Raw genomic sequence first — 26,324 nt, 5'->3', positions numbered from 1 at the left:
ATTTAATCTGTTTATACTTTTCGGTACCCCCTTTCTCCTCAAATTGTACATTTTGTATTTTTCCTTTCTCAACTTGCTCCAGCCCATTATAGAATTACATAAGAGGAGCTACTAATAACCGCACAACAAAGTCAACACTAGGCTGTTCTGAAATCTGCTTGGCCAAAGCTATTTATCCACAATTCTTCAATGTAGCCTCAGGCAGATTTTTTTGGACAAGAACAAAAAGCAGCCATATTCTTTACCAAAATATCCCAAGAATGGTTTCTAGGACACACACTAGAATTCTTTTCCTCAGAAACCTCTTGAGCTACACCTCCACTGTTCAAGTTACCCACAGCAACACTGTCTTCATGCTCCTACTAGTGTAGACCATTGAGTTCTACTGAAAGCATTCAACTGCTTCCCTAATACAAAGTCTCAAAGTCCACATACCTCGAAACAAAAACATGGTCAGGTCACAGCAATACCCCAGTCCCTGGTACCAACTTTTGTCTTAGAGTTTCTATTGCTATGAAGAGACACCATAACAACAGCAACTCTTATAAAGGAAAACATTTAATTGGGGAGGGGTTACAGTTGAAAAGTTTAGTCCATGATTATCATGGCAGGGAGCATGATGGCATACAGGTACACATGGTTCTGGAGAGACAGTTGAGAGTCCTACATCTGGATTGGCAGACAGCAGAAAGAGAGGGTAACATTGGGCCTGACTTGGACTTCTGAAACTCCAAAACCCACTCCTAGTGACACACTTCCTACAAAGAGTCACACACACTTCAAAAATGCCACACCTCCCAATAGTCCCACTCTCTATGAGCTTATGGGTGTCATTTTCTTTCAAACTACCACAATAAACATGTGTTTGGATGAGAATACAGTGACGAGGTTGGAATCCTGCTTATACTAATCCCACACTTGGTTGTATATGGTGTTTGCAGGCCACTGTACAGTCTGCATAGCTCAAATAACTCTATTGTCTGTTCAGCCAGGGTCCAGCCTAACTACATTCATGTTGTCCTACTTCCTCCAAATTCTTTCAGAGCATGGGAACCAAACTGGCAGCAAAACTCCCTGTGAGCTGTAATGGTAAAGATCTGACTGCAGAATTGGAACACAGTATGGCAGTTCATGCTGTGGTAGTTTCCCCATCTGTATTGTCTACAAGCACTGACAATGGATGCCCCCCAACACCCTGCCTCAGAAAGTTGTTGCAGGATAGAAGATGAGGAGAAGCTTCCACTTCATGGAAGTCTCAGGTCTAAATAGTATGTTTCTGGCTTGGTGGGTAGAACAACAGAAACAGGGGGAAAATTCTAGTCTGGAGTAAAATGCACATTGATATGGAGGGGAGGAAGGAGGCAGAGTCCTGTCTTCAAGCCTGGAGCAGAACATGTAGTATGCAATGGCAAGAGAGACAGCTCATGAATTAGTTAGTACAGCCCCAGATAGTGCAGAATAACAAGCACACCCCATTTTATCCCTAATTCACTTGCTATGTTTTCTCTACCTCCAGCAAAAATGGTGTTGGTTCAAACATAAAGTTTAGGCACTATGCTTCATCTTTCCAAGTCCTTCCTACTTCATAGCTTCTCCACTACAACAAACAAAAACCACATGACTTTCAGTGACAATCCTTGATTAAACAAATTCTGTTTTGAGGTGTTTTACATTTAATGGCCTTAATAACTTAAATAAGTGTCAATGACAAAGCTATTAAAAACACCCAACCTTGAATTTGGAATACAATACATTATGGTTGCTCCTTGGGGAGGCCATTTGAGATGTTCAGGCATGGGAAACTGGACTGAAAGAAACAAATGGCACACTGCTCAATATCTACAGAATCATCCTGGATTAAATAGCAGAAGCTGCTCTCTTACTTTACAATGCAGCTTCTGTTCCTCTTTTGACACCTCTCACTGTATTTTAAACTTAAGTTGCTTCTTCTGTTTGATTTTGAGCTCCTTGGGCAAGAAGGTGGGGCCATCACAGCCTCTCCTGCTTCTCTTCCTCCTTTTCCTTACTCCCTAATTCTTCCTCTTCCTTCTGCTTCATCTAGTCTTCTTCCTCCTCCTCTCCTGCTTCTCCTTCTCCTCCTTGGTGTGTGTTTCTCCTTTTGCTCTGCTGTTATTGAGTCCTGCATTATCTGCCCTTGGGCTGTAGGACAGTGGATAGATGAATATGTTCCCTTTCACAGTTCTCAGGAGTAGGACGGGAAGAGATCAGTGGATATATTCCAACTGGAATCAAGGATGTGTGTTTGAGTCCCAGATCTGTTCCTCTTAGAGCCTTTGTCTCCTATTCTGTGAAATGAAGATAATATTACTCTGTACTGATCTGCTGACATGATCAGTGATAGACAGTTGCCTGAATTTATTCTTCTTTCCCACCCAGTGGCAAGACCACAGAGGAGATTCCAACATCCTGAAGAGGCTCTCAGCTTCATTCTTTCATGTCCATACTTGCCACACTTACATGCCTGGCAGCTGCTTTCATTTTGGAAGCATCACTTACTTGCCCCTTATATGATAGTCCTTAAGAGACGGTTTAGCTGTTTGCTTGCTGGATGCTTCAGAACTCACACTGCACTCACATAATCATCTCTGAGGTTGGCCTTGCCACATCTACAACTTACTTCCAGATGAAGTTCCACAGTCTGCTTTCTATTTGAGGTTTTCTAGAAATTTTTCCATAAACTAATCAGTTTCATCTTATAGTTAGTTAAACATATTTAAGGACATAGGTGTTAGACTTTAAATATAGTTTTGATAGCCTTCTGTGAAGCATTGCAAGTATGGGTTCACGTAGAAATGATTTGAGTAGAAATATCTATATCAACCCTTTCTCATGTACACCACATAAATGTCTCCAATGGCAAGGAAAATTTGATAAAGCCTATTTAGCTGAATCTTCTTATTCTTTCTATAAATTCAGGCAAGACATATCAATTGTTCTCATGCTATGATGTGATTCTTGAATGTACTAGATTTTGAAATTAAGTGGTCTCTTGATTTTGGCATAGGTAAGATATCAATTTGACAGGTTGGCAACTCTCTCTCTCTCTCTCTCTCTCTCTCTCTCTCTCTCTCTGTGTGTGTGTGTGTGTGTGTGTGTGTGTGTGTGTGTGTGTGTGTGATTAAGACTGTGTTGGTCCTTCGTTCCTCTATCTGTGGGTTTCTCTGTAAATAGAGCCAAGTTCAATGGAAAGATGTTGCAGTAAACAATAATTGCTTCTGTCCAGCAAGCTCCTGATGAAGGGTCTGGCACTATCCACAATTCCTACTCTACTTGGACTTTTACATTAGACTGGGGGGAAGTAACATTTCCTGTAATTGGGAGAAACCCAAATATTATACTCACTTTTCCAACAGAAAAAGAGGTCACCTAACTAGAGCAGCTGTGTTCAGGACCAAGAGGTGAGTGACTCTTCTCCCAGCTGGAGAGTCCTATCTCTAAGACCTAGGCCCTGAGGCACAACCCATACTCCCCCACCCTCACCCATTGCTGCCCCAGTTGCAGGCAAGTAGAGAAGACTCCAGCAGGCAGACCTCCCCACCAACGCCCCCTAGGGGACCCTGTAATCTATAGGATTCAATCCCTCCCCCAAACCCCAGTGATCCCAGAGGCTCCCTGAGACAGAATCCACCAGCTCTGATTGGACCAAGAGGTGAGTGAAGCTTCTCCCAGCCGGAGAGCAGCTGTGATCTTTGGCAGAGAGATTCCAGAAGAATGACAGTCTTGAAAGGCTTGTTTCTTCCTTCTCACCCTTGTCCACCTTCTTCCTCGTCCCATCTTCAACTCTCCCTTTGATTACAGTCATATTTGGTATTCCCATCTTCCTCTTTGCCATCGTCTTGATCTCTCCTCCTTCTTGTGCCTCTTTATCCTATCCTTACAGGAGAAATATTTGATTGGCACCAGATCCAAATGCAAAATATACTTTGGCTAACTCAGCTACAAAAGAAGCAATAACAATTTTTATTTCATTGAAAGTAGATAGTCTTTCCAACATGGTTGTCCACAGATGGTAAAAATGTATGCCTGATATACGGGACTTACATCTCACAATAATTTCCTAGTGACAGGGTAGAAAGAGCCATGTTCATTTACTTCTGCTGTTTTGAAAGGCAGCATGTACCATATGCCAGATGCTACATTTCTTACGCTGCCTCAAGTCATTGTCATAAATAGAAATATTGCTGTTCCTCTCTTCTGAAGCCACTCTAGCAACTGTTCCCAATGTTTCTCTGACATCTCTGTATCCTTTCTTGTCTCCTACTCAGGTGGATTATTCTCTAACCCAGCCCATCATATTCACAACACACTTCGTAAATGCTTCTCACACTGTTTTCTATTTATCCTTATGTACTCATCCCTCTAGCTGGCTTATGGGATTTATGAAAGTCTGTCTTGCTCCTGTTTGTAGTTGGAGGGAAATCCTATAGTACTGTCTGCTGTGGAATGTAGAGGAGAGTCCACTAAGCCTTGCTGGTAAGCTTCTGCTTGTCTTCAGTTTTAGTCTAGTTTAGAGGCAAATTCTGCTTTGTTTGTTTGTTTATTAGAGATTTATTTTTGTGTATGTGAAAGGGTGTGTGTCTCTGTGAGTATATGTGAAAACAAGTGCAGATGCTCACAAAGACTAGTCAAGGGTATCCGATCTACGGGAACTGGAGTTACGGGAGGTTGTGAGCTGATCTGTGATGGTGTGGGGAACCTAACTTTTGTTTTCTAAAGGGCAATAAGCACTCTTAACTATTGAGCCATCTCGCCAGTTCTCAGGGGTTGATTTTTTTCATATCATATATTCTGGTTACAGTTTCCTCTTCCTCTATACCTCTCAGCTCCTCTCCACCTCCCCTTCCATTCATATTCATACCTTTCTGTTGTTAGAAAATAAACATGTAACTAAGGAATAATAAAATAAAACATAAACAAACAAATTGGAAAAGAACGAAACAAATAAACAAGAAAAAGAGCCAAAGAAAAAGCACAAATAGATATGGACTCAGAGACAGTCACATTTGCACTCACAGGAATCCTACAAAACACAAAACCAGAAGCCATACTATATACACAAATGACCAGTAAGTAGAAAAAAAGAAGCCCTGACACAAGATTATGAGACAAAAAGAGCATCTAAAGATTCAGCTGAGTAATGAATTCATTTTGTGTTGGTCATCTACTGCTGGGCATGTGCTTTACTCCTGAGTGGTTTGTTTCCCCAGTGAGACTCCCTTAGAGAAAACTTGCTCATGTGCAAGTGACTATCAATTGGAGATAGCTTCTGGGGTAGGGATGGGGGCATGTGTCCACTTCTCCTTTCAGCTCTAGAACCACAACTTGAGCAGATCAAAGTACAGTTCCATAGTTTCTGTAAGTTCTTATGTGCACCAGGCCTGCTGTATCTAGGCCTTGATTCCTTGGTGTCTGTTCCCCTCTGGCTCTTCCAATTTTTCTACCCACCCCTCTTCCTCCAAGTTCCCTAAACCCCAAGGGAAGGAATATGAAGGAGATATTTCTTTGAAGGCTGAGTGTTGTAAAGTCTCCCAACTCTCTGAATAATGTCTGTATTTGTTTCCATTAGCTGGATGAGGAGGCTTCTTTGATGATAACTGAACAAGGGACCTATCTATAAGTACAGCAGAAGTCCTTAGGAGTAATTTTGTTGCTATACTCCATTGGCAGAACAGTAGTATTTGGTCTTACCCTAGGTCCCTGGCCTACCTAGGCTCAGGTTCTTTACTCTTCTGATCTCTTACAGTTCATTCTTTCCTGAGCTGCTACACATATTGATATCACGTTGATATCACTGCATAACTGGAGTCTGACTGCATCCCCTGCTAGTGACAACATGCTGCTTTACTTTATCTGGGAATTCATCATTGAATTATGAATTGGCCCTTAGCCTTTTTTTTTCTTTGACTAGGAAAACAAAATAAAGCTCAAAAGTCAGTGACTTGTCTCACATCTTTCTTATCTTAGAGCCTATATACTTCTTAGTGTACTATAACATCAATTACTGAACATCAGAAGTCCTTATTAAGTCTTTTTAAGACTGGTCAAACCATCTTATGGTTACTACTCTTGTCCATTCTAGAGACCTATTATAGCGTGAATTCTAGTTGGTCTTAAAAATAAAAACCTGGAGCCAGATATCAGGGTAAATGCTGAAAGATCAGTAAAGGAGCCAGCCACTAGAGAGACTTCTTACCTCTCCTGAATCCTCAGCCTAAAAGGGGCCAAGCTCCTGCCTCTGACTCACCTTATCACTTCCTCTCTGCCCAGCCATATCGCTTTCTGTTTCCTCCTCCCTAGTGCTGGGATTAAGGGTATATGCCACTCAAGGAATAGGATCAAAGTCATGAGATCTCAAGTGCTGGGATTAAAGGTGTGTGCCACCATTGCCTGGCTCTATGGTTAACTAGTGGCTAGCTCCATACTCTGATTTCCAGGCAAGCTTTATTTGTTAGAGCATAAACAAAATATCAACACACTTCCCCTTTTTTGTCTAAAATAAAAAAGATTTTAACTAACATAATAGAAACTATATACAGTAAGTACAATAACTATACACAATATATACAGGCAGTAAATACATCAACAATGTCTAAATGTTAACATTTGACAAATTCAGAGAAAAATACTCCACTATTTATCCTATCTTGGTGAGTCCAAAAGGTTGTACCTAATTCACTTTCTATTTTAACTTGCATTACTAAAACTATCTTATAATGTCTTTCTATCTTATACATTTTACATCTCTTTAGTGAATTTCTTTCCTGAATCTATTTGGGAAGGGGACTTCCAGGAAGAAATAGTTGGGTTGGCTATGAAGCCTTGAAGTACCCACTGGACATCCAAGCTTCTCTGAACTTGGCTAGCAGTACTGGAAGTCCCTGAACCATTCCAGACTTATTATATACATTCTGAGGACCCACCTTTCAGTGCTAAGTATGAGTTCAATAAGGGTCTCTTTCATTTTCCTTCAGGATCTCTTTTATCTTTAAATGATTTTTAATGTATTTATCAGACCATTTAACTGCATTTTTAGTCATCAAGTTTAAAGATATCAATCTCAGTTTCTAAATATTCTAAACATTCATTTTATTCTCTTTACTGATTAAGGTTCATCTGAAACTCCCTTTAAGCTCCTAATATTTTAACCTGACCCTAACTTTTGTTGATGTTTAGGAACAAACTTCAGAATGCCTTCTCTATCCAAGAGTAATTAATGCTGTATAAATCTGCTTCAATTTAATCTTGTTACAATGAAGGCAAAAAGGCAGAGTCTAACAGTCAAGGAGAACCTGACCTACACAGATTATGAGGTTGATGTGCTGGATTGAAGCAAGTGTTGGAATTAGGCACTGATGAATGCTGCTGCAGGCCTCTTTCATACTGTGGCTTCATTAGTAAATATTGTTGTAGTATGATGACTTTGCTTCTGTATGTAGACTCTTAACTGCAGGGCCTCACATAATGAATATTTGGATAAGGAGCCCTGGTGGTATTGTGAGGTTGACTTTTAAAATAACAGTCAAAGAAATCAAGCTTTCCTTGTTACCTAGTGGCCACATAGGGTCTTATTTGCATATGTTGAGAATACATTTGTCCATCTGGGGATATCATGGCTCCTGTATATGACTTACAGGTGTGTGTGTGTGTGTGTGTGTGTGTGTGTGTGTGTGTGTGTGTTTGTGTGTGTGTGTGTGTGTGTGTTTGTGTGTGTGTTGTGTGTGCGTGTGTGTGAATGTATGTGGATATAATTTAGAAATCCTCTCATTTGTCTGAGTTTCTTTGTTTGTGTTTTTTTTTTTTCTTTTAAATGGGGCTACCACACAAACAGAACACACTTATTAGCAGGAACACATCCCCTAGAGCATTTACATCTGACAGCTTGGTACCATCTCTTAGTCCATTTACCTGTGTTTACATGTATACTCAACATTTCTACTTCGATATTTTATGGGCTCTTGAAGTTGGTAAGTTGTGAATGGAGTTTGTCTTTGCATCCTGCTCCGAGTATCCTCTCCTTAGTACAGATGGCTGACTTCTTGACCTGTGAGTACTTGACTAAAGTTCCCCTTTATTCCTGCATTCTCTGTCCTCCTGCTACTCCTTGCTGTGCAAACCCCCATCACTGCTTCCCTGAGCAGGTGCAATGGCATCCCATCTGGATTCTTTATCCACTCCAGCCCAGTCCACTCCAAGTTGATTCCTATATTACAATGGAAATATGAAATTAATCTCCTGGCTCTCCTCTGACATACTTCAGTCACTTTCTGGGATTATAATGACGCATTCACTGTGTACCATGTCTGCGCTGCCTCTGTGCTGCTCTGCTTACTCCAGATTTATCTCAGGGTCTTTGTATGAGTTGTTTTCTACTCCTGAACAATGCCTCAATGCCTGCCATCCCATGACTTGTGTCTAAAACTGACTTCTAATTTACATTTCCCCTCTGTGGTGCTGAGCTCTTTGAGAAGATGGGGTTTCCTATAATGCACCTGTGCAGTTATATATATATATATATATATATATATATATATATATATATATATATATATATATATATATACATCCTCTGTTGAGCAAGCTTCTCGTATTTCTTTTTGTGTTGGTTTAGCTGTCAACTGCTGCTCTAGTGGATTACTAAACCTATGATGGGGACTCATGTCTATTTCTTCTTTCCCTTCATCCTTAACACCGAATATCATTTCTGCATACTGGTGGCATGGGGGGAAATATCACTACATTACTTGCACTGAAGAGATATGGAGGAAATATGTAATGCAGTACATTCTGGATACTTTGTGTTTAGAGAAAAATTAGCAAAGACTTTGTTCTGGAAGCCAGAGGATGATGAGAAAATATCCCCACTGAGGGCAGAAAGTTTCAACAGGACTCAGACAACATGGGCGTTAGGTTCTTAACAGAAAGAATGTCTTCACCTGCGTAATTCAAAATCCCTATTGTCCTAAAGGGACTTGGAATATTTCTCTTCAGCTTTTTATTTTAAGATTTATTTCTATTTCATATACATGAGTGTTTGACAGTATATAGGTAGGTACATGAGATGCAATATCTTTAGAAGCCATAATATGGCATCAGAGTCCTGGGAACTAGAGTTACAGGCAGTTATTAGCTGCCATGCGGGTGTTGGGAACTTAACCCTGATCCCACTGAGTCATGGGTCTAAAGCAGCTTCTATATTTTGTGGTTGTTTCTCTGGCTTTTAAATCAGCAATGCTGCCCCATTCATTGTCCTTTTCTATTTTCCTTCCTGATAGAGCTTTACATATTTAGGTGGTATTGGGTCTTATAAAATATTTAAAGAAAAATCATGTTCTGAGAAGCTTCTAGACTTTTATCACTAGGCTAATAATATGTAGAACAAAACAATTAATAATCCTATTTGAGAGAGGAAATTCTAAAATTAATAACTTTTCAAAATTATAGGGAAAAATGGCAAAGATTGAATTTGAACTTAAATATCCTTTGCTTTAAACACCACGTTGTTGACTATAAGGGGTCTGATTCACAATGACTTAAAATGATATAAAATATTAATGAAATATTCAAAAACACAGGATGATTTGCTATCTTGCTTACAAGAATTGACCCATCATGAAGCTAACAAGTATGTTTTCAAAGATTACAGTGGGAGCAAACTTTTTGGGAAAGTAAAATGGTTTAAACTGCATTAAAATCTTAGAAAAGTCTGTTTGACATCATTCCCACAATATACGCAGGTAAAACCACTGTTTTATGTTGGGAGAGATAAGGTTATATAGTTCTTTGGCCAGAAACAACCCCAAATCCCAAACTACATGCCACCTTGGCCCTTCCTTGCTGTGTGTGTGAGTTTTGTGTAACTCCTTATGAGTCAAAGGCACCAACAGCATCATCGCCTAACCACAGCTGGGTCTCTAAATTCATTTTAAGCTTTTACTCTTTTAATTTCACTCTTGATTTAAACTCAGAATTGGTTTTGTTGCACTTCCTAGGCTACTTTTGTCTAGATTCAAAAAGCAGGGAACACAACAGGAAGATTACATGTGGAAATCATTCATGTTAGTGGGAACAACCTTATTTTTGCTATGTTTTGTTTTAATGGGTATCATCATCCTTCATATTCAAAATTGTTATTGGTAATGGCAGGACAGGATTAGCTGTCTCATGAAATTCACATTTGTGCTACTGTAGTGATTTTACTACAATCTAGCAAGATGGAATGCTTTGGAATTATTTGCTTCTAAGATCAGCTGGAACATTTAATGAGCTTACAAATGTAGGATAGAAAGGATGACAATTTTTAAGATGACAATATGCTCCCAGCAAGGTCTCCATGACATATTCTGCATCTCTTTACTTTGAGCACTTTCAAATTTAAAATATTCACCCCAGCTTGTTAATCCACATAATAGTCCCTCTCCATTTACTGGGAAAACAGAATAACCTAAAATTTCTTCTAGGTTTACTTTACATTTTCCAATATTCTCGCATGAACCAGCAATTAAAATGTAAATGAAGCCTAAGAAGGATGGATGCTTGTGAAGCATCGGTTTGAGATGCACTTTCACAGGAGAAAGAACTCGAAAGTATGCAATCAAATTTAAAGAGAATCTATGGCAGATGGTGTCAGAAAAAGAAATAAGACAGCTTTTTGCCGTGCAGGTTTTGAGACAGGTGTGATGGGTTTGGTGCTGCAGTTGGCATTGCTGAGAGAGAGAGAAGCATCACGCAACAGGACAATTTCACATGCTCCTGGAAACATCTAGGGACATTTTGGGATGATCTCAGAAAATCCCGGTATGAGGAATTCTGTGTCCCTCGGCCAACCCACAGCCTGCATTCTGGTTATGAATTGCCATCAGCTCTAAGCAGTCAGGCCAAAAATTAAACCAAGCAGCACATCAGTGCAGTTGTGTGGCATATTGGGACCAGGATACAGATCTGAAGTTTCTGTCTGTTGGTAAACCATGCTGGGGTTAACTCTGAGGCCTGGGGACAAGTAATTTCATCGTGTTCTCTGTGGAACTACCCTCTGTGAAGAGGACATTGGGAATACAGACCACAGTGAGGTCAGGTGGATGACAATGTCCCCCCACCCCCCCCCCGCCATGGGAGGAGCCTAGCATTGACTGAAGAGTGGGTGGTACTCAGCTCAGGACTGATTAAATGCCTAGGAATGGAATGTCTCCGTCATAAAGTAGGTATATTCTTAACTCTTAACTCTGTGGAGCTGTTTTTTAAGTGGTATGTCATATCTATTAAAAATAGAAAGCTTTTTGCTCCATATCCTTGCCATGGCATACTAATCTTTGTCTTTTAGCTATTTTATTAGGAACCCCACCTACCTTATCATAGTTAATTTGAAATCCTTTTATGTCCTGTGGACACTTCCTTTGTCATCTCAAGTTCTCCTGAGAATTTATTGTCAGAATAAAATGTATTCAAAATTCCCATCTCGAAACTCCCTCTGGCGCCTCGGATCTGTTTCCATCGGATTCTACAGAAACTCGGGTGGTTCCTCTCCGCGACAGCCAAAATGGTGAAGCTCATTGAGAGCAAGGAAGCTTTTCAAGAGGCCCTGGTGTCTGCGGGAGACAAGCTTGTAGTTATGGACTTCTCTGCCACGTGGTGTGGACCTTGAAAAATGATCAAGACCTTCTTTCATTCCCTCTCTGAAAAGTATTCCAGTGTGGTGTTCCTTGAAGTAGATGTGGTTGACTGCTAGGATGTTGCTGTAGACTATGAAGTCAAATGCATGCCCACTTTCTCGTTTTATAGAAAGGGTCCCAAGGTGGGTGAATTCTCTGGAGCTAACAAGGAAAAGCTTGAAGCCTCTACTGCTGAATTTTCCTTATCATGCCCTGAAAAATAGAAGCAGCCACCAGCTGCGTAAACCTGTAACTTCTTTAATTTTCAAAAAGATATGAAGTGTGAAGAGAGGCTATGCCCAACTGACATCTGATTATAAATGACAATAAAATATTAATTCTACCTTTTTAAAAAATTGCCATCTCAAATTTTGGGTGCTTATTTTAAGTCATGAGAGTGGCTTATGTTTTATGCTCAGGTCTCATGGTGAGTGTTTATATTCCTATTGTTTTCCAAGGCTGTGCTTCCCCTACTCATTTCAGTATGGCATTTTTGAAGAACAAACATTACAGTATGGCTGAGTCTATATTACTGATTTGTAAACATTTTGAAGTTTGTGTCTTTTATGCTTTAAATTTTCCAAACCCACAATATTACAATTTCCTCAAATTTTTTATCTAAGTTCATAGTTTGAAAATTTTGTATTTATATCTATTATTTTAAATTTTCCTATTTTTATTTTTACATCTTTTCAAAGCTTTTTTTTCTGTGTAAAATGTGAAACTGTGGTCAGTGGTCACTTTCTAGACCATAGCTCTGCTGTATAAGCAATGTCATTTTAATATGTTCATTATGAAAATATTTTCATACTTTCATAAGGATTAGGCATGCACTTCTGGAATCTCTTATGTTCCATTTTTCTTTCTCTAGAATTAGGCATTTCTTGGAATACTATAGCTTTTCTTATGAAAAAATCCTCTAACTTTGCTTTCTTTAAGATTCCATCAAACATTTGAAATTGGCTGTTCGGTTTCTATAACAACAATGGAATGTCTCCAAGGAGTCTGATATTAGAGTCACTATCTCATTGTGCAGCACAGGCTAGCCACAAAAACCAGCTCTTCTTTTCATAGCCTCAAGCTGGCAACACCGGAGTGTGCTACCAAACCCAGCAGGTTCCTTAGCTGAGTTCTCAGCAACCCAGGGACGATGCCTGGTCTAAATATGTGTCTTCTTATCTTAACACATACATCTGTGTAGCTGTTCTTTCAACTCTCTCAGTCAGCCTTCAACATTTTCAACAAACAGGGCTTGTATACGTTTGTCAAACTTATCTGTGCGTATATTAGTTTTTTTTTTTCTGTTATGATGTCTTTCTTTCAAATTCGGATTTGCTTCCCCATTAAGTACATGTACAAGCAATGTTTTGTTTTTTTTTTTTCCCTCCATCCTTGGGTACTGTAAACATGCTAAGTTCACCTACCAACTCTCCCGGCACCTTTGTAGACTCCAACAGCTTTCTTGCACAGGTGGCCACAATGTCTAAAAAGACAAGTTTTCATCCATTGCCTCAAATGGAACAGGTGTGTTTGTATTTTCCTGTAGTATACTGCCAACAGGACAGTGGCCACGAGAAGTGGTGCAAGCAGACATTATTGTTCACTTAAGGTCAAAGCATCCAGATTTTCCTGATGATATATATTTATCTATTACATGTGTGTGCATCCAGTAAAGCTGTTCTTTGTCAGGGTGAGGAATGCCCTTCTATTATGTCTAGTTTTGGAGAGATTTCATTACGCGCTGGTAGACTTTCTTAAGCTCTTTCATCTACTTATTCTTTAATAATCTAGTCATTAGATTTTTTCTGAACCTGCTAAAGTGGTAAATCACAGATATGCCGGGCGGTGGTGGCACACGCCTTTAATCCCAGCACTCAGGAGGCAGAGCCAGGAGGATCTCTGTGAGTTCGAGGCCAGCCTGGACTACCAAGTAAGTTCCAGGAAAGGCGCAAAGCTACACAGAGAAACTCTGTCTCAAAACCAAAAAAAAAAAAAAAAAATCACAGATACACTTAAGCTCTACCCCTACTTACATTCCCCATGACAATGCCACCTATTTGTAATGTACTAAGGTTTGGATATGTTATTATATACACTTCCCTGGCTTTTTATTAAGAAAATGTTACGTGTGTGATGGGAAGTGTTTTGAGTTTTTGTCTGGGTTTTGCATTGAGATAACACTGGCCTTGTAGAGTAATTCAGAGTAATTCCTTTAAAGTTCAATGCTGAGAGGACTCCAAAGAGAGAGGAGAAAGTACAAAACGGAATCAACTTTGATAAGAGTATTTCTTCAACCTGAATAATTCCCTAACTACATTATGGATGAGAAACACCTGAAAATTCATTTAAATCAGCTTGTATATTAGAAGGTCTGAAATGGGTACTCTAACTATCTCTTACCAGGAAACAAATCTCTCAGACGTTAGAAAGCACGCGAGTCACCTGCTGAGCATTCCTCCCTCCTTCAGTCAGTGCTTCCTAATGTGTCTGCTAGACCGAAAGCATCGCAGCACCTGAGGACTTTCCAAAATCCAAAATTTCTGTACGCACTGGAGTGTGCTAGTCAGTAACTCACCAGGAGCAAGTGAGGGTGGCCTGTCCTCTAGGAGCTTTCAAGGTGACTGAAAAGCACACTGAAGTTTGAGGAACCGCTAATTAAATTAGTGAAAAGGGAGGGAGGAATAGAGGTTAGAAAGAGATGGAGGGAGAGAAAAATGAATGAGAATGAATTGCTAATTTTGTGTGTTTTACTTTAGAATGTTGGAAAATTTTCTCTATACAGGCTTCATTTTTGTTAGGACCTGTGAAATATCTGAGAATAAGGGATGTTTCACTGGGTCAGATGTTTGAGTATAATTTAAGTAGATGGACGAACCTGAGTATGCAAGCTAGTGAGCTGATGGCATTGTCTGGGACTTGATGCCCACCTAAGAAATCCAATTTTCAACCTTTATTTCTTATAAAATAACTGCCCTGTAGCATAGTATTCTTGGTGTACTATGAGATGGTCAACATGGTGTGAAGGTTACAGTTTTCTTGAATTTTTGTGGGGATATGTTGCCAAATGGATGAATGGGAAAGTACATGGGAACAGTTGAAGAGAGTATTTGCAAATGAGCCAATGATTATAATCATGTCCTATGGTGTTTATGTGTTTAAAGACAGAAATGAAAACAAAAGGATGGTAATTTGCAGAGAAAGTTCTAGAATCTGTGGATCCAGAGCTCTTAATAAGGTGGAAGAATTGTTTTACTAAGCATATTTTAGAAAAGGAGTTGGGTGTAAATTGTAGTGACTGAAAAGTGAAGTGTTGGAATTAGCATGTTTTGTAATGACAAGAGGCAAGGTGCCACATGGGTATAGAGGCTGGTGTCTCCTGTGCCAGAACATGGGCACGGGGATGGCTACGGACGTGGTGAACATGATATTTGTATAAATACTGAAAATCTGTTTCATAAAGTGATGTCAATATCAGAGTAATAGAAAGATGAATAACGGCTAGATCATCAAGGATCCAATAAAACTCAGACAACACAGAGATCTGAGCACCACAGAATAAAAACTCAGTTGTGGCTGGCACCAGAAAGTGCAGACAACCTCATCTTGTAGCTCATTAATCAGGATCCACCACAGTTCCCAAAACATATGCTTCTATAGTGTTCAGAAGTCATAGAATTCCCTTTAATATTTATCAAGTTATTACAAGTATGAGCAAGAGTACTTATGTGACTGTACAAATACCAAAAGGAATAAATTAAAAGTAGTAGTCAGTTACTGTATAGATCTCTACAAGGAAACTGAATCATAATATCTCCCTCATGTTTTTCTCCCATTCACAACAGGAACAACAACATAAAAAAAAAATAAAAAAAAAAGGTTGGCTTTGAAAGACTCCTACCAGCTCAGAAGTACAAAGATGGAGATTTCTGCCTCTGTGCCCCACTGGCATCCATTCTAATTCTGTTTTTCAAATTCACAGAGAGTGAAGATGTTTATCAAAGGCAGGTGCTGTCAATTTCATGTATCATCTTTGGAATTGTCATCGTGGGCATGTTCTCTGCAGCATTCTACTTCAAAAGCAAGTAAGACCATTTCTCTGGTGATTAAAGGTTACGTCGGAAAGAAAGCTCTTTTCCTCTATGGTCTCAATTTCAGCTCCAAGCAGAGGGATCCTTTGCACATTGGTTCAGCAGTGATCTGCAGAGAATTAGAGCAGTCTATGGACCACAGTGAATGCAGGCAGCCATATGTGTGTGTGTGTGGTGGGGGGAGGGTTCTCAGATACACATTGGGAGAGGTTTCAGACAACTTGGTCACCTGTCTTCATTAAAGAAAGGCTCAGCAGCTTCCACTAAAAGGCTAACTAACTCTCTTTGGTAGGAACTAGGGTTGGGGTGGGGGAACCACTGCTGTGAACCTAGATGCTATCAACCACTGTCAATAGGAAAAACCTTTTCCAGGAAAAAAAGAAAAGAACTACAAAAAAGTATCAGTTTACTTTCAAACAGTTTTTGGCTTGTACTCATAAAATTTAAGTCACATTTAATGAAAGAACACCAGAAACTGTGCATGAGTTCACAGTTTGGGATATAGAACTTGAATATGCTCTGAATTTCACTTGCCAAGAAACTATCTGCAGATGAAGGGACTTATGATGATTCATAAAGTAGAATTAAAAGTATATTATATCCATATTAATGTGTTCATAACTCTGTGTTTTTATAAGTGAACATGGATGAAATTATTTATGGAAATGATGTCATCTGTACTTAAGATAGGAATTGCAGATCCAAGTTAGTCTATTGGGTTCTTGAACCTTAAGACATTGGCTCTAGTTACATGGCTGCAGCCTGTCTGAAATCATAGTCAATGCTCAATTGCCTTTCTTTGGACCACTGTTTTTCTGTTCATTTTCTCTTTGAAAAATGGAGCACTTTGCAGATACAGTTTGTAATCTCTGTCTGTAAGTCATACATGTCAATTTTTAAAGAGAGCTACAATTATGACTTTAAATAAGAAATATTGAGGCATGACTACAGGATTAGTGACTATTATTTCAACAAACTTTTTTTTTTTCAAATGCTTTTAGAGTTTCAGAACTACTATAATAACAGCACAGAGAATTCTCATGCACTCTCTACCTAGTGCCCTGTTATTAAGTCTTGTATTAGCATGGTATTCTTGTCACAATAATGTCCAATAATTGTACTGTGTAACTGAAGTCCATACTTTCCGCCTTCCTTAGTTTTTGACATAATGTCTTTTTTCTTATTCAGGCCCCTTTCCAGCACACCATATAACATTTCCTGTCACATCTTTGTACCTATTGTCTGTGACAGTGGTGATCTCCAAACACGTGCCAGGCACACTGGGATTTTAGTGATTAACTCTCTGCCCTTATAACTTTCCAGGTTGTTTTTTTTTTTCTGCATTTTCAAATAATATATTAGTCAGCTTCCATTGTCCTAACAAAAAGGTGACATACTGAAGTTGCAAAGCTTTATTTGGACTCAGTTTTGTTCATTTCAATCAGGATTGATTGGACCTATTGCTTGTTGTGACAGAATGTGGCCACACATCATGGTTTCAGTATGGAGCAGAAGAGAGCCTCTGCCTCTGGGCAGAATTGTGAAGCAAAAAAGGAAGGGGGGGCATATCTCACTCTCCCCTTCAAGGAAATATCTTTAATAACCAGAAGACCTTCCAATAGGTCCACATTTTAATGTCTCCACCAATTGCTCTGAGCCAAGCTGGGGACTAAGCCAATACACAAGCCCTTAGAGAACAATACTAGATACTATGGGAATTTATTTTAAAATATTAAGTTGTGAAAGGAACAAAGTAGAAAATTACAAATATGGTACTGTGACTCCCAGGAGTTCTAGTTTAAATCTATGCTATAAGCTACAGTACTAAATTGGCTTATATAGTATTGTAGCTGAATGGCAAAGCTCCTAGTTGGGAGTTTCCCTGCTTTGGTGGAGCCCCAGTGAGGCCATGTGAGGGTACTGGTTGGGATATTATAAGAGCCACGGGTGCATTTGAATCTCCAATTTACCATTGATTCGTGTTACTAGGAATATTTCCTTCCTGCTTTCTTTTTCCAAAAATACGAATTAAAAAAATACCTTATAGAAGCAGGGCGAGAGCTAAATGAGATGGTGCTGTGAAGGGCGTTGCTTAGTATTCATATCGGAAACACTTCAAATCAGAAGTGACCAACTTGAGTTGTTAATACTCACGGCTTTCCACTCTGGAACTTGGAGGCTGGATAGCTACCAAATTAAGAGCAGCACTCGAGCCCACAAAGGGTAGCCACACCCAGCTTGGCATTAGGGGTGTCTGCTTTTAACAGCTGTGTACGAGAAAGAAATTGGGAAGTAATACTATATTTATAGAGCAATAAGTAAATTGCTATGAAGACAAAACTAATCACTAATTCCTAGAGTACAATTTGCAGTTTTAACACATTTAACCAAAAGATTGATTATAGTCATCTTAACAATGAAAGCAAGCAAGTGCAGGATGTGTGGCATCAGGACCATCAGTCTTTCTCCCTGGACCACAGGGGAGCTCTGAAACCAACATCTGTTGCCAGGGCATAATGAGGAGTCAGAGTGTTTAAAGGAAACACTGTTAAATACTGGCTTCCTTACGGGAGACTTAGAGGACCACACTGATGGAACAGCACACACTGGGATTTTCTGCTTCTACCTGCCTTAGCTAAGGAGCTATTGGCAACTCATGGCTTTTGGGAGAAGAAAAGTCAGTTTTCTTCAAGAATGCAGATCCTGAGAGGCCATCTATACTCTAGTAGATGGTCCTATGCCCATGCACATACCGGAAGCACTAAGTTGACTTGGTGGGTTAAAAAAAGAGCACATGAACTTAGAAGGGAAAAATGGTGGGAAGAGAGTAGAGGAGAATTTTTAGGGGAGATGTGGGGTGGATTTGGTCAAAACATATTACAGGAATGTATGAATTCTAAATAAAGTAAAAATATGGTGGAGAATAGAAGAAAAGATAAAATAAATAAGTTTAGATAAAAATAGTATTAATAAAAATGAAAGGCCTTTCCAACTGAATCATATTGCTAATCAGAAATCTTCCCAATTCTGAGAGGTATATTTCATGTCAAGTACTATCTCCCTCCTACCAAAATTGAATGTCCATTGTTATAACACCCACATGTTTCTCTTATTGATTCATGGATTCCTCATTCCTTTTCCCCAATATTAGAGATAAAAGAATAGGCTTGATCTTAATTTTCATGCATAAAATACAGATATGTAATATATAATATAGATATATAGGATACAATATATATTTTTTTTAGCCTTGGAAGCCCCAGTTCTAACAAGATCATAAAGCACTTTTCATTGCTCTCCAAATGAGTTCACTGAGTTATGCATTTGATGGACTGAGATCTAGCCTTCTGGGTAGAGCAAGCTGGTACTTAGCGAAAAGCTCCATGCTCACAGCCATTTATGTCCTATTTCCCATAAACACTCAGATTGCTTCTCTGGTATTTTCTCCCTGTTCTTGCTATACTTGCACTGTGTGACCTCATCAAATGCTATCTCAGCAACTATTAGTGCTCTAGTTGGTGGCATAAACCTGGGAGAATGGAGCCTATTGAAGTGGACTAAAGTCTCATGTAATAGCCAATTTTATTCAGGGCATCAGACAATTTATATTTTGAGGGTATTCTGAGGGGTAAGCAAGGCTAAATAAGCAAAGGTCTCATGAGTTTAGGCTGTATATAATCACTAGGATAACCAGTGCTTGAATAAAAATGATAGATGTTGGGCAACCTGAAGTAAACCAACTCCTATTTACTACACTTGGGAGGGGCACAAAAGCACATTCCAATAACAATCCATGTTATGGAGGAGCAGCAGTCACAAGACTTTTGCGTTGTTTTCTATGCTTTTTCTCACAAGCTCTCAAAATTCTCTTTACATAACTTTATTCATGGAGGATGTTCCAACAGGCAACCTCACATAGAAAGTAGCATTCTGGCCAAAACAAAAATCGAGGTGGGTAACATGAGAGCACAGAAATAAAGACATCTTCCAGTCAGAGCAAGTTCTGGTGGAGATAGCTGGATCCTCTAGCAATACCAAAAGACAGACTGAAAGGAATTCCCATCAGTCCCAATAAACTCACACGTCCCCATTTACAGTTAATATGATGATTAATTCGAGCCTTTAATTTTGCTCACTTGGTTTAGTTGGAAACCAAATTCTTGAATGAGTTTCTCTTTGCTTTAAACCTACACAGGAAAGATGGATAAGGGTTGGCTGCACCAGTCTTTAGTTATCTGAAAATCAAACATATGGCTCAACCCTAAACTCAGAATCATAGATAGGAGAGGAAAATTTAGCGGTAGAGATGTTATCAAAGTTGGGAAAATGGTGGAGAGCCTGAAAATTGGAATTGCCAGTAAAATGTGCTCACAATACAGTAACCTGATTCTTCCCAGGTGCTTTGGTCTGAGTAAATGATTCTGGGCTCACATGGATGCTCTGATGTACTGCTGTTGTCTTCTTCCGCAGTGGAGGTCTTCGTACTTTATGTTGTAGGCATACAACACAGGAAAATGCTCTGAAGCAAGCTGTACTGAGATAATGCACATGAAACAGTAGTTCAATGTAAGGCTCTGAAAATGGGAGCAAAGGTCTACATCCTTACTGCACCCTACTTCAGTTTCTCCCACTCCACAATCCCCATTCCTTCACTTCCAAATGTGATGACACCACACACACCCAGTAAAATTCCTTAGGGCTACTCCTATCCCAAGGCCTGCTCCCTCAGAAACTCAGCCTTTGTGACATGTACAGTTCCTCTAGACACATCCCTTTTGTAAGGCATTGCACCAGAGATACCTAAAACTCAGTAGTCTGGTCCTGATCTTATTGAGCTGATAGCATTCCAGGGTGTGTATATAGACCTTGTAGAGAGTGATTGTTCTTAAGGGAGGACAGCAAATCAGTCAGATGCTGATCATTTCCTCTGGTCCAATTTGCTAAGGGGAGAAGGGAAAGACCAACAAACTTCTTGTACTTATGAAAGAAGAGGACCAGGAAGGAATGGGATGGGAAAGAGCCAAAGGCAGATTCCAAATGAAAGGCCGTTTATCCCCAAATATTGCTGAGTCAGGGCTTGCATGAAAATGGTGCTGAAGGTGAATTATAAAAGGATTCAAAAAACACATTCAGACATTTTTATGAATAATATTCCTTTAAAAGCTTATATTTTTCAGTTTCTAAGTTATGAAATCACAGAAAAGACAGTGTTTCTATCTTACCTCTTAGATTTAACTGGTTGCTTCTTGCTAACCCTTTTACTGCTTTGTGCTGATTTACTTGGCTAACACCCCTCCCCGGCAATTTCCTGTTTACTTCTCACATGAATCACTTTTTTGTGGCTGCTGTGTGCTCCTTAAATGTTCATGAGATGAATTTATTTTTATCAACAGGCTATAGATTTGTTCTTAAGAAGTAGATATAATATTTTAGCTGAATTAAAGCAATTGAGGGTTAGACCTAAAAGCTTGCGGCCCGTCCCACCCCCCCAATAAATGAAAAGATTAAAGAAATGTTTAAACAGACAGCTACTTCACACTGGGGTTTAAATTCAAAGATGCTCATTACCTTCAAGTCCTTTAGAAAGTACACCAGTGTTGTGTGAGAGAGGCAATTATACAATCTTTTATCTTTGGGGCAATGTCCTCACGTCTGCAGCATCTTTCCACAGCGCTGAGCATGCTGGGTAACAAAAAGGAAAAGAAGAACATTTTGCCTGTAGCTGCCATGGTATCCATGGGAGATAGCTCTTATGAATTCAATCTAAATAAAGGAAACAGGCTCAAAGAAGTTTAGGTAATTATAAGGGCAGTGAAACCGGTGGATGGCAGATCGAGGTCTCCTGTGTCAGTCTCTCTGATAGCAGAGCCCATGCTCTGAGTGCTGCCTGCCCGGCAAGCTTGCCATTTGAGAGGCACTTTACCAGGGGATCCCTTCTGGGCTAAGAACTGAAGAAGCAATCTTTAGAAAATGATCCTGCAGTTATGTTTATGAGTCTAGGAACGATATATAATTGCTATGAAATCCTGGAAAAAGGAAACTAAACAGACAAATAGTTTAGTCCACCCTTCTGGTATAAATGTTGAATGGTATAAACAAAAATCAATGTATGCAGGCAAGGGCATATTGCTTGGGAGTTCAAAATCCTAGCTTAGTCTCCACTTCCCCATTTAAGGATCTGAAGGACCTTATACAAGTGGCTTGACAGTTCTGAGTAGTGATTCTGAGCAGAGTCTGCAGCAAGATTAACCAGATTGAAATCCTTCTAATCTAAATATCCTTTAGCAAATGATTTCATTTCTCTGTGCCTTGGCATTCTCATCTATTAAATGGGTATAGAATATTGCCTCATTACAAATGTTTATTGTGGAAATAAATAAAACAGTGAGTGTAATGGACTTTAAAACAATGTGTTGCAAATTACTGTGTAAGCATTAGCTCATTAAAGGTTAACTCTTTTGGAGAATGGATACAAATCTCAGTGGTAGACTGTTTGCCTAACCTGGAAGAGATTCTAGATCTGACCTTCATCACCACACCAAAAAAAAAAAAAAAAAAAAAAAAAAAAGGAGTTAACTATTTTATTATTTGGCTTCCTAGTAACACAAAATAAGTTCTCCAAACAGATTAAAAAATAAAATATACACATTAACATTTGCATAAGCTACATGTATTTGAAGTGTATAAATATCAGTATATCTTTGCCAACATGTTAGCCAAGCTCTAGCTTCAAATGTTAACTTTGGGTACTTCTCTATGGAATCTCTAACTTTTTATACATGAACACTTTGTGTCAGGGATTGCTTGTACCCATGGGATGTAAGTCTAGAACAACATATTATAATCATCTCTCTCTTTTTAGAGTGCCATTGATTGTTAACCCATCTACGATAATGAATAATGCCAAAATGTCTCCAGTCAGAGGTATTTCTTGGTGTGGTTGAAAAGGGATTAAGGGCTGCTTCTGTGATTTAGATTATCTATATAGCTTTAACATGTGACAAATATAGGTACTGTAAAAAAAATCCAAAAATTAACAAGATATATCTATGCAAATATTTATCCACATGTTCATATCTGCAGGAATAAGGCTAAACAAATCCAAGAGCAGCTGAAAGAGTCACAGAATGGGAAAAACTACAGCCTCAAGGCATCCAGCACAATGACAAAGTCCGAGAGCTTGATGAAGGGCCATGTCCAGCTGCAAACTGTAAGCTGCATGTCTCTGCATTCCTTTCCTTGCCCATCTTAGAATCTTAAGTACGGAAGGGATTACGGAACCTGTGATCAGAACTGTAGAATTATTCACCACAACAGCAATTCTTGCTTAAATCGTCTTGCAGTTGTGTGGATGTGCGTGTGTGTGTGTGTGTGTGTGTGTGTGTGTGTGTGTGTGTGTGTGTTTTCAAATACTAAATAAAAAAGATAATTCTAATCTTCCATAATAACTGACCTTTGACAGTGATAGAAGTTTTGGTTGCTTGTTCCATAAACCACTTGGGTCTTTACTTTGTACTAAAAATATGGTAGACATACAATATCATACTTCTGGAGGCCGACTCACATCCAAATCAAGTTCTAAAGGGAATAAAAAGTTCATGGTTAGGGTTAAAGGAGAAATGAGAATTGTGCTCACAGAGTCCCCTCTAATAGCTAGACTGTTGCTGTATGTGGGTCAGTGTGGAAGCCAAACACACACACTCTGCCTGCTTCATTCTTTGAGAAGTACTTTTAGTCATTTTTGAGATACATTGCGAAATAGTGAATTAAACACAATAGGATGCTATCTAACACATGCTGAGACATGCCTTGTAAGGTTAATTCTTTGCCCCTACGTGAGATTCTGCTTCTAGATTCTGAGGCATGAAATGAAAGAACAAAGACCATGGTACAAACCGGGTGTTTGAGGATAATAGGCAATCACCCGGGCCGCATGCTTGCCCTTCCAAATGCTTAAATCACTGAGAATTTGCACATCATTTGTGATTCTAAGAAATCATTACCCAAAAGTTGCCATTATGATGAGTGTAACAGATGTACTTAGCTGATTTAATGTGAAATTCATAAATATGAATTGCTTCCCAGCAAAGTTTCCTTAAACTTTTATTCATGGCAATGTGCAAGATTGTTCTGTTCAGAAACAGAGAGAATGCCTTTGCTAATGATTTCTAATGAGTATAATCCCAGCACCTTCAACAGCTACCATGATGAGGATCTCAGTTCCTTAGCAACTGGCCCTATGAACAATAAACAAAGCCAGACACCTGCAGAAGTAGCAGGGATAGACTGTAATCAGTAATGAAACGTCGAATAGGAAAAGGGGTTCAGCATGAACTATACTTAACTTCAGTAGGTTCAGCAGTGACCAGGCCTTGTAAAGGGAGGAGGCAAGTAGTGAAACAGGGCTGAGCAAGGGCTTAATCAGAGGCAGGGAATTAAGAGTGCAAAGGGTTGGACAGTGTAAATGCCATCAGGCAGCTGTGTCTGCTGGCTAGCCAATATTGGAGTCAGAAATCTACCTTCCCACAAGGCTGGGACACAGAGCCTCTACCCTTCCTGATGATTGCATTTCAAAGACTGGCCTCTAGGTCCTCATGAAGAACACTTTTTGAGCTTAGGAGATCCACATTTATAATCATGAGCCCTTTTCAGAAAACGCTTTGGGAAGGGAAGCCAAGGACCTGTCATCAGATGTGGTGAGAACAAATCTGAAAGGCCTTTCAAGTTTCTTGAGTTCTGTATTGATCCAGGTGCTTTATGGGGGAAGAGACATTGTACGAAAGCAGAAATGAATGACTGAAAATGAAGTTAGTATTTGTGCAACAAGTGGATCAAAGCATACCTGGAGAGAGGCTACAGTTTCTATAGCCCATAGGCTAGATTTAATGGAAAGCAGTCAGATCTGTTTTCTCTATGGTTGCCACACACTCATTTGAGATAACTGCATAATTGTCCACAAAGTGACCTCATGACAGTTTCCTCATCCAGCCATTGTAATAAGCACACAGTTTCTCTCTATTGTTAATGGCAACATTAAAAGGAAAATTTCATTCATGTTGTCTCCCTTTTCTTCCCCTGATTTGAATATTACGATTCAAATTACAGTGAAGAAATGAGTTATCCATAGGATTCACAACATTTGAAAGACCTTCATCACATAGGATATTAGGACCTCTACACCTCTCCTCTGTAGCCTACAGGACCCAGGAGATCTTTGTGTTGACACAGCGTACAACGAGTCTCTACTGTATCATTTCCTCTGGGCTTCAGGGGATATGTAGATGGCATCTTCTTGTATCATCATCATCGTTTTACAGGAAAAGGACATGAGTGAAAAAAATGTTTGTTTCACTATTAGGTTCTCTCTGCTAGACCCTAAACAGGAGAGAAATGAATCAGAGAAAAGAGTTTGATATGTAAATACATCATAAATCAAATATATGGAATACTCCAAAGTAAATGAGGCAAAGGGATGTTTTGAATTTAGGCTTAAATAGCATTTTATGCTAAAGGAAAAGGAGCTTTGGGATTTCTAGGTGGGGAAGGCAGATTATGGGAATATAAGCAGGAACAATATGGGATTATTATTAAGTTTGTTTTGCAGATTTTAGTGTCTTCCTTTTTGGTAAGAATTGTTAAAAGGCTTTGTCTCCTGGTGGAGCACAGCCAGATGTGTGTACATGTGGAATCTGCCCCACTTGTAGGGCTTTTACTGTCTTCACTTGTTCTCAGTGACCTTTAACTCAAAATAGTCTGTATGGCAAAGAAGCATTTGGGGGTCATAAATTCTGGCAGTCCTCCACTTATATGGCATTTCAGTAGAGTTACAGGAGATAATCAGGGCAATAAATTGAACAGAGATTGAGAGATCTGGAGATGAATCCGCATGAAAGAAGAGCAGCTTGCATGGAAGAGCTAGATATACCCAATGACTGCATCCTACATATTGCTGGCTGCCTGCCATTCAAGGGATTAAATGAGCAGGTCCTTTTAATTATACTAGATTGAGGTGAACAAACTTCTTCCCACAGGGACGTGTCAACTTCAACCCTAGGAAGCAATGTGGGTGGCTGCCAGTTTTGTAAAATCCTTATCAACATTTCCTGTGCTAATTTATAGTGGGAAATTGAATTCTTTGAAATTTACATTCCTTTATTTGATAGTGAAGTATAATCTATGTCTACATATTTCTGGTCAAATTTCATCTTTGGTGAATTGCATGCTCACAGACTTGGCTCACAGTTTTATTGCAAGAAGCACACAGCAACTTGACTGCAATTTTTCACACTGTAAGTTGAGAGGAAACAGTGACTGGAAAACAGATATTAATTATTCCTTCAAAAGGAACAGTTGTGTTACTTCAATTCTATTCTAGAAAAATCATAAAAGGAAGTATGCAGGGAGTCTATGCAGTTACAAGACTAGAACCATAGGAAAGACTTTAGAAGTTTTAGGTGGTTGAATATTAAAATGCAAAGGTGCTAAAGGTAATTTGAAAAACACATTTACCTTATAAGTTTACATATATATTTACATATATATACATATCATATGTACATACACATATATA

At 39.2% G+C, this 26,324-nt stretch overlaps 1 protein-coding gene and 1 pseudogene across 1 annotated transcript in view; both read left to right on the top strand.

Annotated features, from left to right (window-relative positions):
* The first annotated feature begins 11,554 nt into the window (after positions 1-11,554).
* Positions 11,555-11,890, top strand: LOC131919091 (thioredoxin-like; annotated as a pseudogene).
* A 1,183-nt stretch (positions 11,891-13,073) lies between these two features.
* Positions 13,074-26,324, top strand: part of Nrg3 (neuregulin 3) — a 34,692-nt gene continuing 21,441 nt past the window's right edge. The window contains exons 1-3 of the mRNA XM_059273143.1: positions 13,074-13,190; positions 15,543-15,748; positions 22,838-22,964. Of these exons, the coding sequence (XP_059129126.1) occupies positions 13,074-13,190; positions 15,543-15,748; positions 22,838-22,964 (450 nt within the window). The remainder of the gene's footprint in view (positions 13,191-15,542; positions 15,749-22,837; positions 22,965-26,324) is intronic.

This window comes from Peromyscus eremicus, chromosome 9 (genome assembly GCF_949786415.1).
Source record: "Peromyscus eremicus chromosome 9, PerEre_H2_v1, whole genome shotgun sequence".
Taxonomy (NCBI): Eukaryota; Metazoa; Chordata; class Mammalia; order Rodentia; family Cricetidae; genus Peromyscus; species Peromyscus eremicus.
The sequence above is the reverse complement of the archived record's forward strand: the minus strand, read 5'-3'. Positions and strand labels throughout refer to the sequence as shown.